This window comes from Mus pahari, chromosome 9, assembly GCF_900095145.1.
Source record: "Mus pahari chromosome 9, PAHARI_EIJ_v1.1, whole genome shotgun sequence".
In the NCBI taxonomy this organism is placed as follows: Eukaryota; Metazoa; Chordata; class Mammalia; order Rodentia; family Muridae; genus Mus; species Mus pahari.
The window spans coordinates 42229914-42245338 of record NC_034598.1 but is presented as its reverse complement, the minus strand read 5'-3'; the positions used below and the strand labels follow the sequence as shown (position 1 = coordinate 42245338).

The 15425-nt window shown below is 50.6% G+C and overlaps 1 protein-coding gene across 1 annotated transcript in view; it reads right to left on the bottom strand.

Annotated features, from left to right (window-relative positions):
- Itgb2 (integrin subunit beta 2) overlaps window positions 1-15425 on the bottom strand; it is a 34543-nt gene that overhangs the window by 10410 nt on the left and 8708 nt on the right. The window contains exons 2-8 of the mRNA XM_021205582.2: window positions 12029-12089; window positions 11582-11670; window positions 7709-7889; window positions 6579-6749; window positions 5115-5356; window positions 3699-3854; window positions 2546-2641 (exon numbers count right to left, since the gene is read on the bottom strand). Coding sequence (XP_021061241.1) covers window positions 2546-2641; window positions 3699-3854; window positions 5115-5356; window positions 6579-6749; window positions 7709-7889; window positions 11582-11670; window positions 12029-12086 — 993 coding nt within the window. The 5' untranslated portion in view covers window positions 12087-12089. The remainder of the gene's footprint in view (window positions 1-2545; window positions 2642-3698; window positions 3855-5114; window positions 5357-6578; window positions 6750-7708; window positions 7890-11581; window positions 11671-12028; window positions 12090-15425) is intronic.

Here is a 15425-nt window from a genome sequence, read left to right as displayed (position 1 = left end):
GAGAGAGAGAGAGAGAGAGAGAGAGAGAGAGAGAGAGAGAGAGAGAGATTAGGAGAGAGAGAGTTACAAAGTTACATAGAGAAACCCTGTCTCAGAAGGAAGCCCAGCTCCAAAGCCCTGAATGGAGGTCACACCCCTGGGCCTGAATGTCCCCAGCCGACATTTCAATCCAATGGCGTCTCCGAGTTAGGAACACATGATGGTGTTCCTACCCCATCAGCACGATTCCCAGATAACAGGAAAATGTGGGAAAATCGCAGGAAGTGGTTGAGTTTTGACCATATCAATGAGTTTCGGGTTTCTAACTTAACAGTGACAGTTATATAACCCTGCGACAAGGCAGCTATCACAGACAGGGCTGCTCCTCAGAGAAGGTGGGCCAGACAGGGCCCCCGAATGACAGACATCCCGCTGTCTGACTTTTCTCACCCATTTCCTAGTGTTCTTCATGGACACGCCCCATTTCACGGACAGGGAATGATCAGCCCTCTCCCGCACACCTCCGCATAACTGATGAAGTCAGGCCACTCAGGCCCAGCACCCTTCCTGAGTCTCTGGAATAGTCTGGCCCTTTGGTGAGTCCATCAAAGCTTAGCTAGCAACCACCCCTGAGGGGCCCAAGCTAGCTCAAATAGAATAAAGACCTTGCTGCGAGGTGCACTAGATTGGCTTCTCTCTGCTTTTCCGGGGGAGGGGGACCACTAACATTTCCCCGGCACTACAGTGTCTGGGGTGGCTGAGATCTGTGGTTCTCTGACCCTGAAGAGTGAGCCGTCAGACTTTACAAACTGATTACAGCCAGTGTGTTCCATGCTTCATGTCCCATGACAAATGTACACATCTCATTCTGGCTCAGGGTCTTATGCTGAGCAGCCCCTGGGAGCAGAGAGAATCCCTCATTCCCCACTGTCCATTAAGATCAGTCCATAGGCTGGGCTGCCTGTGCTGGACACAGTCCAGAGGAAGCCCTGGGCGGTAGCTCCTGGCAGGTGTGTGGGTGTCCCTCAGGCCATGAAGGATCCACTTATTCTTAGATGGGGCAGGAGATCCTGGTCAGCTATGACATTAGCCCTGAAAGGGGAGGGGTCTTGGAAGCTCAAACCCCAGCTCTCTCTTAGACTTTGCCCTTGGACTTTCCTCACCCCGCTGACTTTACCCTTACACTGTAGCAGGTTGACTGGGAGTCTAGTGGGCTTTGCTTTACTCTCCAGGCCAGTCTAGCAAGTCGCTAAGCCAGCGAGAAGGCTTGGGAGACTGGCCACACCTGAGACTCTTGCCTGTCTGAACTTGTCCTCTGAGGATATGGCCTCAGCTCCCCCACTGGCTTTTCAAGGCAGGACACACGTGACATAGCATCAGTAGCAGAAACACAGGATGAGCCTGTGCTCGGGGACACTGTGAGACCCAATTACTGCCATCGTAAGAGGTAAATGGATGGGACTGGCGTGATGGCTCAGTGGTTAAGAGCCACTGGCTGCTCTTCCGAAGGTCCTGAGTTCAAATCCCAGCAACCACATGGGGGCCCACAACCACCCATAATGAGATCTGATGCCCTCTTCTGGTGTCTCTGAAGACAGCTACAGTGTACTTATCTATAATAATAAATAAATCTTTGGGCTGGAGCGAACAGGGTTGACAGGAGTGAGCAGAGTTGACCAGAGTGAGCAAAGGTCCTAAATTCAATACCCAACAACCACATGAAGGCTCACAACCATCTGTACAGCTGCAGTGTACTCATATACATAAAATAAATAAATAAATCTTTAGAGATGAATGGATGCAAATGGGATTCCTAAATGGGTTTCCTGCTGTATGAACTGAAGGGTCCAAGAGTCCCCTGACTACAGGTGTGGGACTTCACCTTCCTCTAGGGGCCACCGTAGGGGTGATGCAAAACCTTGGGATCACCAAGCTTGACTGCTTTACAAAGAGCAAAGCTGGCTGCTTCCTCCCCAGGAGGGTGCACACTGTTTTAAAGCCAATGGCAAATAATCCAAGATCCTGTTTGCTTTAGTTTTGGCTTCTGTTTGTTGAGGTGCTTTGGGGAGACTTGTCCCAAACCAACACATATGGAAAGGCCGTGTCTCCCTGTGGGCAGAACTGGGGTCTCCTGAGATGGTAGCAACACATGAGTTTGGCTCCATTTTGAGTGCTGGTTGCTTGAAGGAGCTTCGTTTTGGGGGAGAGAGCGAGAGAGCAAGAGAGCGAGAGAGCGAGGGAGAGAGAGAGAGAGAGAGAGAGAGTGAGAGAAAGAGAGAGAGAGGCAGTACTAGACTGCTTTGTTCAAGAAGAAACCAAAAAAAAGAAAGAAAGCAACTCTGAAATTTCCAGACAAGACATGGCTACTGTGTGGCCTAACAGCAGCATCAACGTCCCTCACCAGGATCCAGGATGCTCACACACAGAGAACTGTGGTCACTGGGCAGGCCTACCACCCACAGGCCAGCATGAAAAGCAGAACCAAGGCATTATTGGGCAGGGCCCAGCCAGCTTGTCACTCCCAGCTGAGATGGCCTGTCCCCACATTGCACAAGGCTCTGCTTACCTCATAAGTTTTCACCATCTTCTTTGTCACCGCAAAGATGGGTTGGATGTTGCTTTCGGAAAGTTTGTGAGCCAGCTGGCCCACGGATGGGTAGTCCTGGAGAGAGGGGACAGCTTGTCAGACAAGCCTTCCAGGACATGACCAGGAAACGTCCAGGCCGACAGAGCATCAGTCCTGGCTCAGGCTGGGCCTTGCTTTGCGTTAAATCTACTAGCATGTGACAGGCTTGGCAGGGAACCAACCAAACCCTTTGAAATACACGAAGAGAATACTGACAATTGTGATGGTTAATCCCAGGTAAAGAAGGGGCTGGTGAGATGGCTCAGTGGATAAGAGCACCGACTGCTCTTCTAAAGGTCATGAGTTCAAGTCCCAGCAACCACATGGTGGCTTACAACCATCCATAATGAGATCTGACACCCTTTTCTGGAGTGTCTGAAGACAGCTATAATGTACTTACATATAATAAATAAATCTTAAAAAAAAAAAAAAAAGAAGCTACCATCAGTCACCACTCTAGCTGCTAAGCCAGCCCAAGCTCAAGCAGGATCCTGAGGAACTGGTGTATGGGTATCTAGGAAGGACCTACACTTCCACTAGTGCTAGATTCTAGGCTCTGCCACTCACCTCCATGATGTAGAGCGGAAGGACGTGATATTCAACTTTAGGGGGGTAACAGACATAGGATACCAGGGTCAGAACCCCCAAATTCTATCTGTTACCAACTCCAAATCAGTGGGTTCCAGATAGTCCCTGCAGTCCGGGCTCCAAAAAAAAAAAAATCTTTTATGGTACCTTTGGGAAGACAATGAGTGTGCAGGGATGGCCTGGGGCTCTGACAAGGTCATTTCAGGCAGAGCAGGCACTCAAAGAGGCCATGTAGTGGATGGAGGAGGCTGTTTGAGGCCCTCTGCCATGAGGATCAGGGTCAGGACTGCCCCGTCGGCTGATGTGGGCGCTGGGAGTCTCATGTTATCACCAGGGTCGCCGGGACCACCTCTGTGATTTGTTATTCATGTTAGGAGGAGTCTGGGTTCTGTTTATATGATGTGGGCAATGTGACCCTGCTCTCAACCTGTTCCCTTGTCACTCCCGTAACCTTTATGTAACCAGCCTTGGTACCGGGCCGTGCCAAGGCAGGCAGAGCACTCACGAACTCATTGCTCCTCTTGTACATGTTATCCTCCAGGTGGCAGCGGCCATCATTGGGGGTCAGGATAGCACCCAGCTTGCCATCACCAGCAAAGTGGAAGCCGTCGTCTGTGGCAAACACCAGCAGCCTCGTGACATTGCGCCAGCCAATTTCCTCCTGGGAAGAAGGCAGTCAGGGGTTACCTGCCTTGGTTTCCCCATGGGGCACTCAGGGGAGGAGAGTTTTGTGTGTGTGTGTGTGTGTGTGTGTGTGTGTGTGTGTGTGTGAGAGAGAGAGAGAGAGAGAGAGAGAGAGAGAGAAACAGAGAGACAGAGAGACAGAGACAGAAAGAGAGACACAGAGATAGAAAGACAAAGAAACAAACAGACACACACACAAACACAAAGAGACATACACACAAACACAAAGAGACACACACACACAGAGTGATAGAGACAGAGACAGAGACAACAAGACATAAAAACAGATAGAGATACAGAGAGAGACAGAGACATGGAAACAAACAGACACACACACACACACACACACACACACACACATACACACACACAGATCAGACAGACAGACAGACAGACAGACAGACAGACAGACAGACAGAGGAAGCTAGAGCTCCAGTCCAGTGCCAAGGAAGTGCCAAAGCCATCAGCTCCCAGCATGTCCCGCAGCAGTAAGAGGTCAGAACAGAAACACATCTGAAGCTAAAGAGAAATGTCTTTGCAACCCTCTTCAGACCTGGAACTAGATTCCAGCCACACAGTCATGAATGGAACAGAGTATGGCCTTGTATGTTAAAACGCAAACACCTCCCAGTCACAAAAGAGGAAACCAAGGGACATCCACAGGAGAGTCGAGGGCCCAGAACCATTGAAGTAGCATACACTTGCTGCACCCATGTATCGTACCCGAGTCCAACACACATGCAGAGTGTGTGTGCCCACTGCGTGAACCCAGCAAAGTGAGAGAGCTGAGAGCCAGGCTGGGGTGGGACTGGCTGGCTGCAGTGACCACATGATAAACACAATCTGGACTGACAGGCAGGGCTGTGGGTGAAGTGACATGGGCCCCTGTTCCCTTGTCCCACAACAGTCTTCACACTCTCGATCTGAGAGGAAAAAGGCTTTAGGAACCAGAAGACCTGCTGCTGGGCAGCCTGGCTCACAGGAGAACTATGAACGCTGTCCGTTAGCATGGGTATGAGTGGGTGTCTTCAGGGCTGTGTCGGCGATCTTCCTTCTCTATGACTGGGAGTGATGTGGGCCACGGAGGCTGCCCTTCTGAGACCCGGGGTGACAGCATGGGACCAGATGGGGTGAATGCCTGAACAGACCCACCCACCAGAGCAAGAGGCCCCACGGGATCGGTGAAGGCCCTGAGTTTGAGGAAGTTGGGAAATCTGAACAGGGACAATGGCCTCACCGGACACGCAGCAACTTGCATTATGGCATCCAGCCCGCCCTCAGGGGCGTCCAGGTTTCCGGAAATCAGTTGCTTGCCAACCTCTGTCTGAAACTGGTTGGAGTTGTCGGTTAGCTTGAGCACGTGCCGAAAGGCAAACGGGGGCTGGCAGGCCTTCTCCTTGTTGGGACATGGGTTCCTCAGCTTCTCAGGATGGGTGTTGACAAAAGGCAGCACCGTCTTGTCCACAAAGGACCCAAAGCCTGAGGGGTACATGGTATGAGGCAGGGGGACAGTGGACAGAAGCAGACACCAGGACTGAGAAGACCTGGAGCCCGAGGGATATACAACAGAGGCTAGAGGGCACAGGGACTAGGTAGCAGGCAGGGCTCCAGGCAGGACAGTGAGTCTTCCAGTGGACTAAGGACCGACCAAGCCTCAGTTTCCCAAACAAGGGAGAAAGCAAGATGATGGTTGTGCGAACATGATAGCTGAGCGTGTGGTGCAAGTATGTGTGTAGTCATGTGCGGCTGAGTATATGTGAGGTCATGTACAAACATGTGTGTGCATGTGACAGAGCATGTATGGTCATGGACATGTGTGACCATGAGTGTGCGCATGTGAGTACCTGTATACATACATGCGGTCTTATGTATGCAGGCATACAGGCACACAGGTGTGACTAGGCATTTGCACAGGCATGCAAATGTGCTTGTGTATGGGATCTTGGACATGTGTGAGCATGAATGTACACACGTGAATGTATGAACACACAAGAATATATGGGGGCTGGAGAGATGGCTCAGGGGTAAGAGCCCTGACTGCTCTTCCAGAGGTCCTGAGTTCAATTCCCGGCAACCACATGGTGGCTCACAACCATCTGTCATGGGATCCAATGCCCTCTTCTGGTGTGTCTGAAGACAGCTACAGTGTACTCATATAAATGAAATAAAAATTCTTTAAAAAAAAAAAAGAATTTATGAGCTTGCATCCTGTGTTCAAGTGTTCATGTGGGCATCCTTAAACATAGATGATGAGGCAGAGGGATGTTCTGGAGTGAGTAGGGGTACCCCGTTCCCTTGTCCCACATGCTTGGTGGACATGTTGGTCAGTGTTGTAACACTCACCCTGTGACCCCTGTCCTGTGACCCTTGCCCTGTAGTTTACTCCCACTATTCTGTTAATGCATTGCTGCTGTGTTAAGGTAGATATACTTTTTAGTAATTAGCATTGTAGGACTTTTGCCTTTTAAACATCAAAATATAAACTAGAGAGAGAGAGAGGTTGGAGGAGTCCTCAGGTCTTAGCAGCCTGTGACCAAGTACAGCCCCTGGTAAGGATTCAGGATTAACTCTGGCCCCGTGAACATTGCCTGTGCAGCTCCCCAGCTTCTGCTTCTGCAGATCCACGGATCCACGTGCATGGAGGTGTGTGTCGGCAGGGAGTTCCCAAGGTTGAAAGGAGTGTGTGCACTGCAGATCTCACCGATGCGGCCAGACTCGGTGATCTCGTTGAGGGCCTGCAGCAAGTCCCCACCCAGCTTCTTGACGTTATTGAGGTCATCAAGCATGGAGTAGGAGAGATCCATGAGGTAGTACAGATCAATGGGGTAGCCCTTGGCCCGCCGGAAAGTCACATTGAATGCAGCAGCCTGCCCTGTGTGTCAGAGGAAAGCAAGGGACAGTCTGAGCCCAGCTGCCGTCTCGGATCTCACACAGTCCCCAAACTCCTATTGCCTCCCCATTTCCTATGACCTGGAAGGGGTTGTGACCAGAGCACATGGCAGGCAGGTTTGGACTCAGATAAGTAGGCTCATCCCAGGTACAAGAACGCCTGGGTGGCGGGGGGTTTCTCTGTGGTGCAGATTCATGAGTTGCAAGCCTAAACACCCAGATCGCGGTGCAAGAAATAGTCGGATGTCCCACATTAGGCACCATCTATTGTGAGGAAATATTAAAAAATGAACCTGTCAACTCTCTGCGGTTAGTTACCCCCCCCCATCCTCCGCAGCATCTGGCTTGCTTGTCCAGAGAGCCACTAGTTCCCTTTCTGCTATAATCCCCTGTAACCTGTGGCTCCACACTCCAGTGGCCAATAGAACCACCCGCCTCACAGTTGCATCTCACAACACCCAGCACTCCAGTAAAAGCAGACTTTTTGCTTTGTTTTGTTTTTTTTTTTTTGTTTTTTGTTTTTTTGTTTGTTTTTGTTTTTTTGAGACAGGGTTTCTCTGTGTAGCCCTGGCTGTCCTGGAACTCACTCTGTAAACCAGGCTGGCCTCGAACTCAGAAATCTGCCTGCCTCTGGCTCCCAAGTGCTGGGATTAAAGGCATGTGCCACCACTGCCAGGCAAAATCAGGCTCTCAATCTTAAAGTAACCAATTAGATTTATGTATCAATAAAATCACAATTTCCAAGATGCCTATAAATAATTTCAGAGACAGTTGATAATGATAAAGCTTTAACCCAATATTTCTAACCTTATGAAATCATAACTACTTGTGGCTGGTAATTGCCATGTAGGTTCACGTCCATGGCCATGGTTTCTTCTCCCTACCCTCTGGGATGCTCCCCCCCCTACCCCCACCTCCATTCCAACCAGGTCCCAAACCTACCTGGTCGCAAGTAAAGTGTCACTTTTTGTGGAGATAGCTGCTTCCGTTGCCCCCGTTGGTCAAACTCGGGATCAGCGATGCTCCTGGGGTCCACGATATCATCGGCTGGACAACCCTTCAGCAGCAGCTGTGCCCGTGTGTCACAGCGCAAGGAGTCAGGTTCCCCTGGTCCAGTGAAGTTCTAGGGGAGGGTTCTGAGGTCAGGCAGAGGGCATAGGCTGGAACAGTGGGATCCAGCCCTGTTTCCTTCTTACCTGCCCTTGCAACTTCAGTTAGACATCCCTGTGGGATTCAGTAGTCATCTAGGGAAAACCGGATTCCCAGAGAGCCTAGGTCTCCCTGAGAGTTCTGTTACCAGAAGCATAGACTATATAGACCTTTCTCTATCATTTGGACACTGACTCCATCAGCAAAGACATGGGGTCCTCTACCTCCAGCCAAAAGGCTAATCAGCATCCTTGAGTTTGAGTGTTGACTAGAACTTTAACCCTCTCTCTCTCTCTCTCTCTCTCTCTCTCTCTCTCTCTCTCTCTCTCTCTCTCTTTAAAGATTTATTTATTTATTATATGTAAGTACACTGTAGCTGTCTTCGGACACACCAGAAGAGGGCGTCAGATCTCATTACAGGTGGTTGTGAGCCACCATGTGGTTGCTGGGATTTGAACTCCGGACCTTCGGAAGAGCAGTCAGTGCTCTTACCCGTTGAGCCATCTCTCCAACCCACTTTAACCCTTTCTCAACAAAACCTTTGTCCCAGGGAGATGCCGTCTCCCATAGGTGATCAATCTCTTTAGGCTTATGTGACAGCCCTTTCTGAGATACAGGGAAGATCTAGGGGTCAAGTCTCTCCCGGTTCATAGAGAATCGAGTTGGTGAGAAGACTGGAGAGCCCAGAGCACCTCCGTCTTGACCACCATGTCCCTTCAAAGGTCCCATGGATCTAACATGGAAGTATTTGGTTGTTCTTGGTCCTGAACTGGTCCAAAGTGGGTCTGGCTCAACTGCAAGGTACTGGAAAGCTGCAGGGACTGCCTGTTTGCTCACAGCAAGTAAACCCAGAACAACCCAGGAATGCAGTAGACACCACATCCAGGGTCCCTTGGCTCCGCACTGGCTTTCAGAGCCCATGTTAAGTCCTCAAGGAACACAAGCAATCAGCGAGAAGAGAGAGAGAAGAGAAGCTAACCGGTAATCCATGCAGAACTAGTAGTCTGGCTGTTCATTTCAGATGAGCCAAATGACTCAAGAGGAAGAGAGAAACGCCAGCCCACCCGAGAATGGCTCATCCAAGGCTTGGACCACAGCCCTCAGTCACAGGATAGAGGTTACAACATCAGGCCTCTCTGCTCTGGAGCTCTGCCTATGGCGGGGGTGTTTGCTAGAGATGGAAACCAAAAGCCTTGTGGGATGGAGAAGATGAGGAGAATCACAGAGAATGCTGGGAACCCACTTATCATGAAGACCAAGGTGCTGGCAGTTAGCTTAGGCTCCGCCCCACAGTTACTTGGCAAGAGCCAGGTGTGCCTGACTCACTATAAAAGGGGCTGCTCACTCTCTCCTCTCTCTCTTGCCTTCTCCTGTTCTCTTGCCCTGGCTCCTGCTCTTTACCCTCTCTCTCCCCATGCTCCATGGCCGGCCTCTACTACTATTCTCTCTCTCTCTCTCTCTCTCTCTCTCTCTCTCTCTGCCTTTCTCCACCTCTGCTCCCTTAAACCCCCTCCCCATGCCCTGAATAAACTCTATTCTATACTATACCATCGTGTGGCTGGTCCCTCAGGGGGAAGGGATGCCTCAGCCTGGGCCCGAAAAGGCACCCCCTTCCCCCACACCTGACTGCACATCCAGCAAGCATATTCCTTTTCTCCTTATCTTTTTATAAAACACAATACTAGGAGTGGTCTTTAACTCTAACTCTTGGGCCAGGGGAGGGGAGGCCAGGGCACAGTCAGCACAGCTAGTCAGTCTAGAATAAGAAAAATTTGAGGACAAAACAAAATGACAAGAAAGCTCATATGAACGGCACCTGGAACACCAGAACAGCTTAGAGGGGTCCAGCAGCCAGATGTAGACAGGTTAAACATCAGATTGGAAAAATAATGGTTATAAACTACTGACCAGAATTAAGATCTCCAGATTTACCAATGGAGGTAGGGGTCTGGAGACACACACACACACACACACACACACACACACACACACACAGAGAGAGAGAGAGAGAGAGAGAGAGAGAGAGAGAGAGAAACAGAGAGACAGAGACAGACAGAGACAGAGAGGGACAGAGAGGGACAGAGAAAAAGAGAGAGAGAGACATTTAATAACCACTACATTGGTAATGGATCCTGCCTGAATCTCCAGAAGACAGATTGCAAGGGCACAGATGTAGTTTAGTGGAGACAGCCAGCCTGATAGCTCCCCACTGATGGGCCTGTCACTAACTATGAGGGGACATAGGAAGTGAGGAAAAATCTGGAAGGTGGCGCCTCTGGAAACACCACTAGCAGAGGGACATAAGGACCACATGTGTCTCATGCGGTGCACAGAGGATGTTGTCACTGCCTGGTGTCCCCAGTGTACACTGGATTTGAATCAGAGGACACATTGGGATGGAGGCACCAAGGGACATTCTACACTGGTGGCTCCTCTCACCTTAAAATGACAAGGATGGGAAGAGGAAGAAGGCTGGGAAGGTTCTGGAAGTAAGGTGTGTAAAGCAGCCTCCCATGCGACCTGAGACTCCATCAGTGAGGAAAAATGTGAAAATCTGGTACATTGGGTTGGGCCTGTTGGGTTGATACGTCCAATCTCCCGAGCTCGATAACAGGATCAAACTCAGTAGGTGTGAACACACACACACACACACACACACACACACACGATGATGGTCAGGGTTGACTATCAACCTGACAGTATGGGAAATCACCTAGCCTCTGGGCACATTGGTGAGTAATTGATTAGGTTCACTGAAGTGGGAAGAGCTCCTCATGTGGGTGGGTTTAGGTTCTGGACCGAATGGTGTTAAGCAAAGCAGTCAAACGTGAACCTTCAGCACTTTGCTTTGTGACTGTGGATAAGAAGTGACCAGCTGCCCACACCCCTGCTGCCCTGACTTCCCCATCATGACAGACTGTAGTGAACCCCGCCTTCCTCCAGTTGCTCTCGTCAGGGTATTTTTACAACAGCAACAGAAAAGTAACTAAGACAGTACAACTTTTATCAAAACACCATTTACTGGGTTTTGTAAGCTAATGCCTCATTCTCAAAGACCTATAGAGAAAGATGCATAGGGGCTGGTTGGCTGGCTGTAGCTTCCACCAGGAAGGATTAGGTAACCGAGAAGAAAGAGTCATGCATGTGTTTCCCTGTGTGGTCAACAGCTTGGGGACTCCGGGAGAAGGCTGTGATAAGATTTAGTCCTGGGGCTGGAGAGAGATGGCTCAGCTGTTAAGAGCACTGACTGCTCTTCCGAAGGTTTTGAGTTCAAACCTCAGCAACCACATGGTGGCTCACGAACATCCCTATCCTTAGTGAGATCTAGTCCCAGGGAAGGAGCCTTCTATAGGAGGAGGGGCAAGCTGTCCTGAGGGACTGTGATTCAAAGATGAGGAGTCTCTGCCATGCCTGACTGTGGGTCTTCATCTCCCTCTGCTCTAGACTCACATCGCGAAACGCAACTGCCCCTCCCTACGTACCTGGGGTCAACCTGGGTTACCACGGTATATTTATATCATATTTGGAAGCTTCCTTACTGAGCCATTTCTGCTATGTACTAAGGAGATCCTCCTAGTGTCCCTGGCTTCAGAGAGGCAAAGGTTCCTACCCAGGCTGGTGGAAAGGGCAGCTTAGACTCTGTCAGGTGACCCACGCAGCTCTTACCAGCTTCTGGCACCAGGAACAGCCAGGCCCCGACTGGATACAGTCCTGGCAGTTGCTGACTTTGTACTTGGTGCATTCCTGGGACACAGCTGGGGAGACAGACAGGCTGAATGAGGGCCCCGAATCCACCCAACTGTCTTCATGAATGAATGGGGTGCAAAGGTGGATGGGGCTCTGGGGAGGGTATAGGCTAGGCTAGTAGTGCCTATGGTCTTATTGGGGTCTGGGAAGGGCTCTGAGTCACCCCAATGCGATTCAAAGCAAAACTCTAGAGAAGGTCAGACCCTGCCTCCTGTTACATGGCAACCAAAGCCATCATCCATGCCTGAGACTCTACTCCCAAAGGCTGGTCCTTCCTCAACCACCTGGGGACATATGGCCAAGGAGACGTGAGGTGGGCCCACTGTCAAGGAATGTCACGTGTAGGGGCAGCTCCGCAGAACTCACCAGATCCCAGGAATGACAGTCCAGCTAGGGCAAGCAGCAGTGAGTGTGGGCTCAGCATGTCCTGTGGAGAGAAGGACCAGGTGACTCCAGGCTGATCACCTGAGGAGTGAGTTCCTCCTTGATGGCCTGCTGCCACAGGGTGTGAGAATCAGCCAGGGCCAGCACAGATGTCATCCAGCTACCTCAGGGAGGGATATGGGGGCCTGAACACTGTCTGGCTCAGGTGGTCAAGTACCTGGAAGAACAGGCAGCCAGCCTCAGTGGGGATTCCACAGGCATGCACATACACATACAGGGGGGCAGGGAAGGGATAGACAGATAGATAGACAGACAGACAGATAGATAGATAAACAGATAGATAGAGATAGACAGACAGACAGAATACAGAGAGACAGGCAGATAGGCAGAAGACAGACAGACAGACAGACAGACAGACAGACAGACATGCACACCACACAGGCAGGCCCATTTCCATCCCACAAGTGCATTGGCCCACACTGTCCAGGGCTATGTCACCTGTACATTCAAAGACCACAGTAAGCTTAGACCCCAGACCTGGTAAACCCAGAGAGCAGAACTGGGCCCAGGCAGAGCCATAAACTTGGAGTTCTTGTGGAGGCAGGACTGAGCTGACTCACACAGACTGCAAGTCTCTGGTTGTCTCAGGCACTCTTTGAAGCACCAATTTTATTCTTGCTCTGGAGGAGCTACAGCTGGGGACATTGGAGTTCCTGCCCCAGACAGGGGACAATAGGCTTCCTGGAGCTCACTCAAAGCCTGGACTACCCTACTGATGGTCACCTGCTGCTGTGTTTCCATAGCTACTGCACCCTGTCTTGCTTACAATCAATGGCATTGCCAGCCTTGAAATAATGGGAAGTTGGGGGTAGAGGCTAGCTGGGTCTGGGCCTGCTGAGAGGCCTGGGTTGTGACCTTCCTTACAGCTGGGCACTGGCAAGTATGGATTCTCCCAGAACCTTGCTGCCACCGTCCTTCCCCGGAAGTAGCCAAAGTGGCCAGGACTCAGCCCACAGAGGCCTAGAATATTCTGGGTGGGGTAGCCCCTGGGTCTGACTTCCTATGACATGAGAAACTGTGGCAGGCAGGCAGAAAGAGATGCCAGCACCAGAGGTCGTGTTGACAGAAACAAAATCAACATACTTCCCCAAGCCATGACCAGCTCCTCTGCAGGGCAGGGCTGAGCTACCACATAGGCTGAGTGATGGGGACCGGGTTGTCAGGCCACTGCTTTCAGGATGACTCTTAGTGCCGTGTTGTAGCCTCAGAGTACTGGTGGCCCCTGACACCATCTTTGCTTCCTGAAGCCCAATGTCCACACTGAGGCTCTGTGGTAGGTATGACACCATTCTAGGGCCACCCCAACCTGTGGGTATGGGCGGGCCCCATGTAACCTCATTTCTGACCCTTCTGAAAGTGGCCTGTGACCTCAGAAAGATAATCTCTAGAGCCCAGAGATTTTATTTTATTTTATTTTATTTTTTGTTTTTTTCCAAGACAAAATTTCCCTGTATAGCCCTCACTGTCATGGAACTCGCTCTGTAGGCAAGGCTGGCCTCAAATTTACAGAGCTCCGCTTGCTTCTGCCTCTGGAGCACTGGGATTAAAGGCAAGTGCACCATGCCCATCAAGGGCCCAGAGGTTTTAAATGAAGCCCACTCCTCCTCCCCACTTAAGGGAAAACAGGACGTCCTCCCCAGCTTGCTGAATTAACAGACTATATAGCAAGGCAGGGTGGAGCCCATCCTAGCTCTGACTGTCTCCATGTCTCCCTGTCCCAGTGCACTCAGCTTAAGCTGAAGCCGCTGTTCTTGGTCCCACTTCTGTACCCTTATCCCAGAGTTCTTTGCCACACTGGTAGGGGTGACACATGCATGTGCACCCACTTGCTTGGTTGACCTGGGGGCCTGGCACAGGTCCCTGAGATCTGCATGCTGGCATTGCAAATCCATTCAGGAACAGTCCCCTTTCTGAGGCTGCTGTCAGGGGACAGTGGAGAGACCCCTTCCAAGTCCCAGGCATGGTGCTTCTGGGAAAGACTCCCCCCACCCTCAAACAGCCATGAAAGTCAGTATTCAAACTCAGTTCTCCAAAAGGGGAAACGGAAGCTCCAAGCAGCATCAGGATATAGGGCTGGGTGTCATATTATACCCATGCAAGGGTAAGCGCAAGCACAAGCACACACACACACACACACACACACACACACACACACACACACGAGAGTTCAACTTGGTTACAAGACCAACCCACAGACCACCCTTCCCTGACCTTAAAACATAGGAAATGGGTGGTGGCCAGGGTAGCCACCTCCTGCTCCTTGTCCAGGGGTGTAGAGAGTGAATCTAGCTCCATCTGGGCCCACGATGTCCCACAGAGGACCCCAGAGAGGAGTGGCCTGAGCTTGGCAGGTGGATGGATGAAGGCCAAGGTCCAGGAGCTAAAAGGAATCTGGGTCTAAGCTCCTTGGCAGACAGCTCCGGTCTCTGTGGGAATCTGCATAAGGAAAGGTCTGCCCGGCCAGTTCTGGGACCTTGAGCGACACCCCTATCATAGAACCCTAAGAGAGCAAAGGTGGTCTAGTTCTTTCCTGCCTCCGTTTCCTTTGTGTAACTGGAGCAGATGGTGGGTGCTGAGGGCTAGGACCATCCATGGCTTTCCCTGAAGCCCTGATGTAAAACATAGTTTCTTGTCTAGAGCCTGAAATATGCTTATCAGGACTGGCAATGGTCTGGGGGCCTTGGGGAGCTCTGGCTTCATCCTAAGAAGTCAACTCTTGTCGCTCTAAAGCTATTGGTATCAGTAGCAAGTATGCTGTGTGCTCAGTCTCTGATGTCCTTGAGATATCCCATCTTCCCCTGGTACAACATTGCTTGATTAGCTCCTCCTGCTTAGTCCCGTTATATGATAGGCTTCTTCTTCTTGTTTTCAGACACTGTCCTACTTCTCCCTTAAAAACTGCTATTGGTTTTTCGAGACAGGGTTTCTCCGTGTAGCCCTGGCTGTCCTGGAACTCACTCTGTAGACCAGGCTGGCCTCGAACTCAGAAATCCCCCTGCCTCTGCCTCCCGAGTGCTGGGATTAAAGGTATGCGCCACCACGACCTGGCTCTAGTATGTCTGAAGATAGCTACAGTATACCTACATACAATAATAAAATAAATTTTTGGGCCGGAATGAGCAGGGCTGGAGCGAGCAGAGGTCCTGAGTTTAATTCCCAGCAACTACATGATGGCTCACAACCATCTCTATACAGCTACAGTGTAATCAAAATAAATAAATAAATAAATAAATAAATAAATAAATAAATAAGTCTTTAAAATAAACTGTATATAAGATCTTCTTCTTCTTCTTCTTCTTCTTCTTCTTCTTCTTCTTCT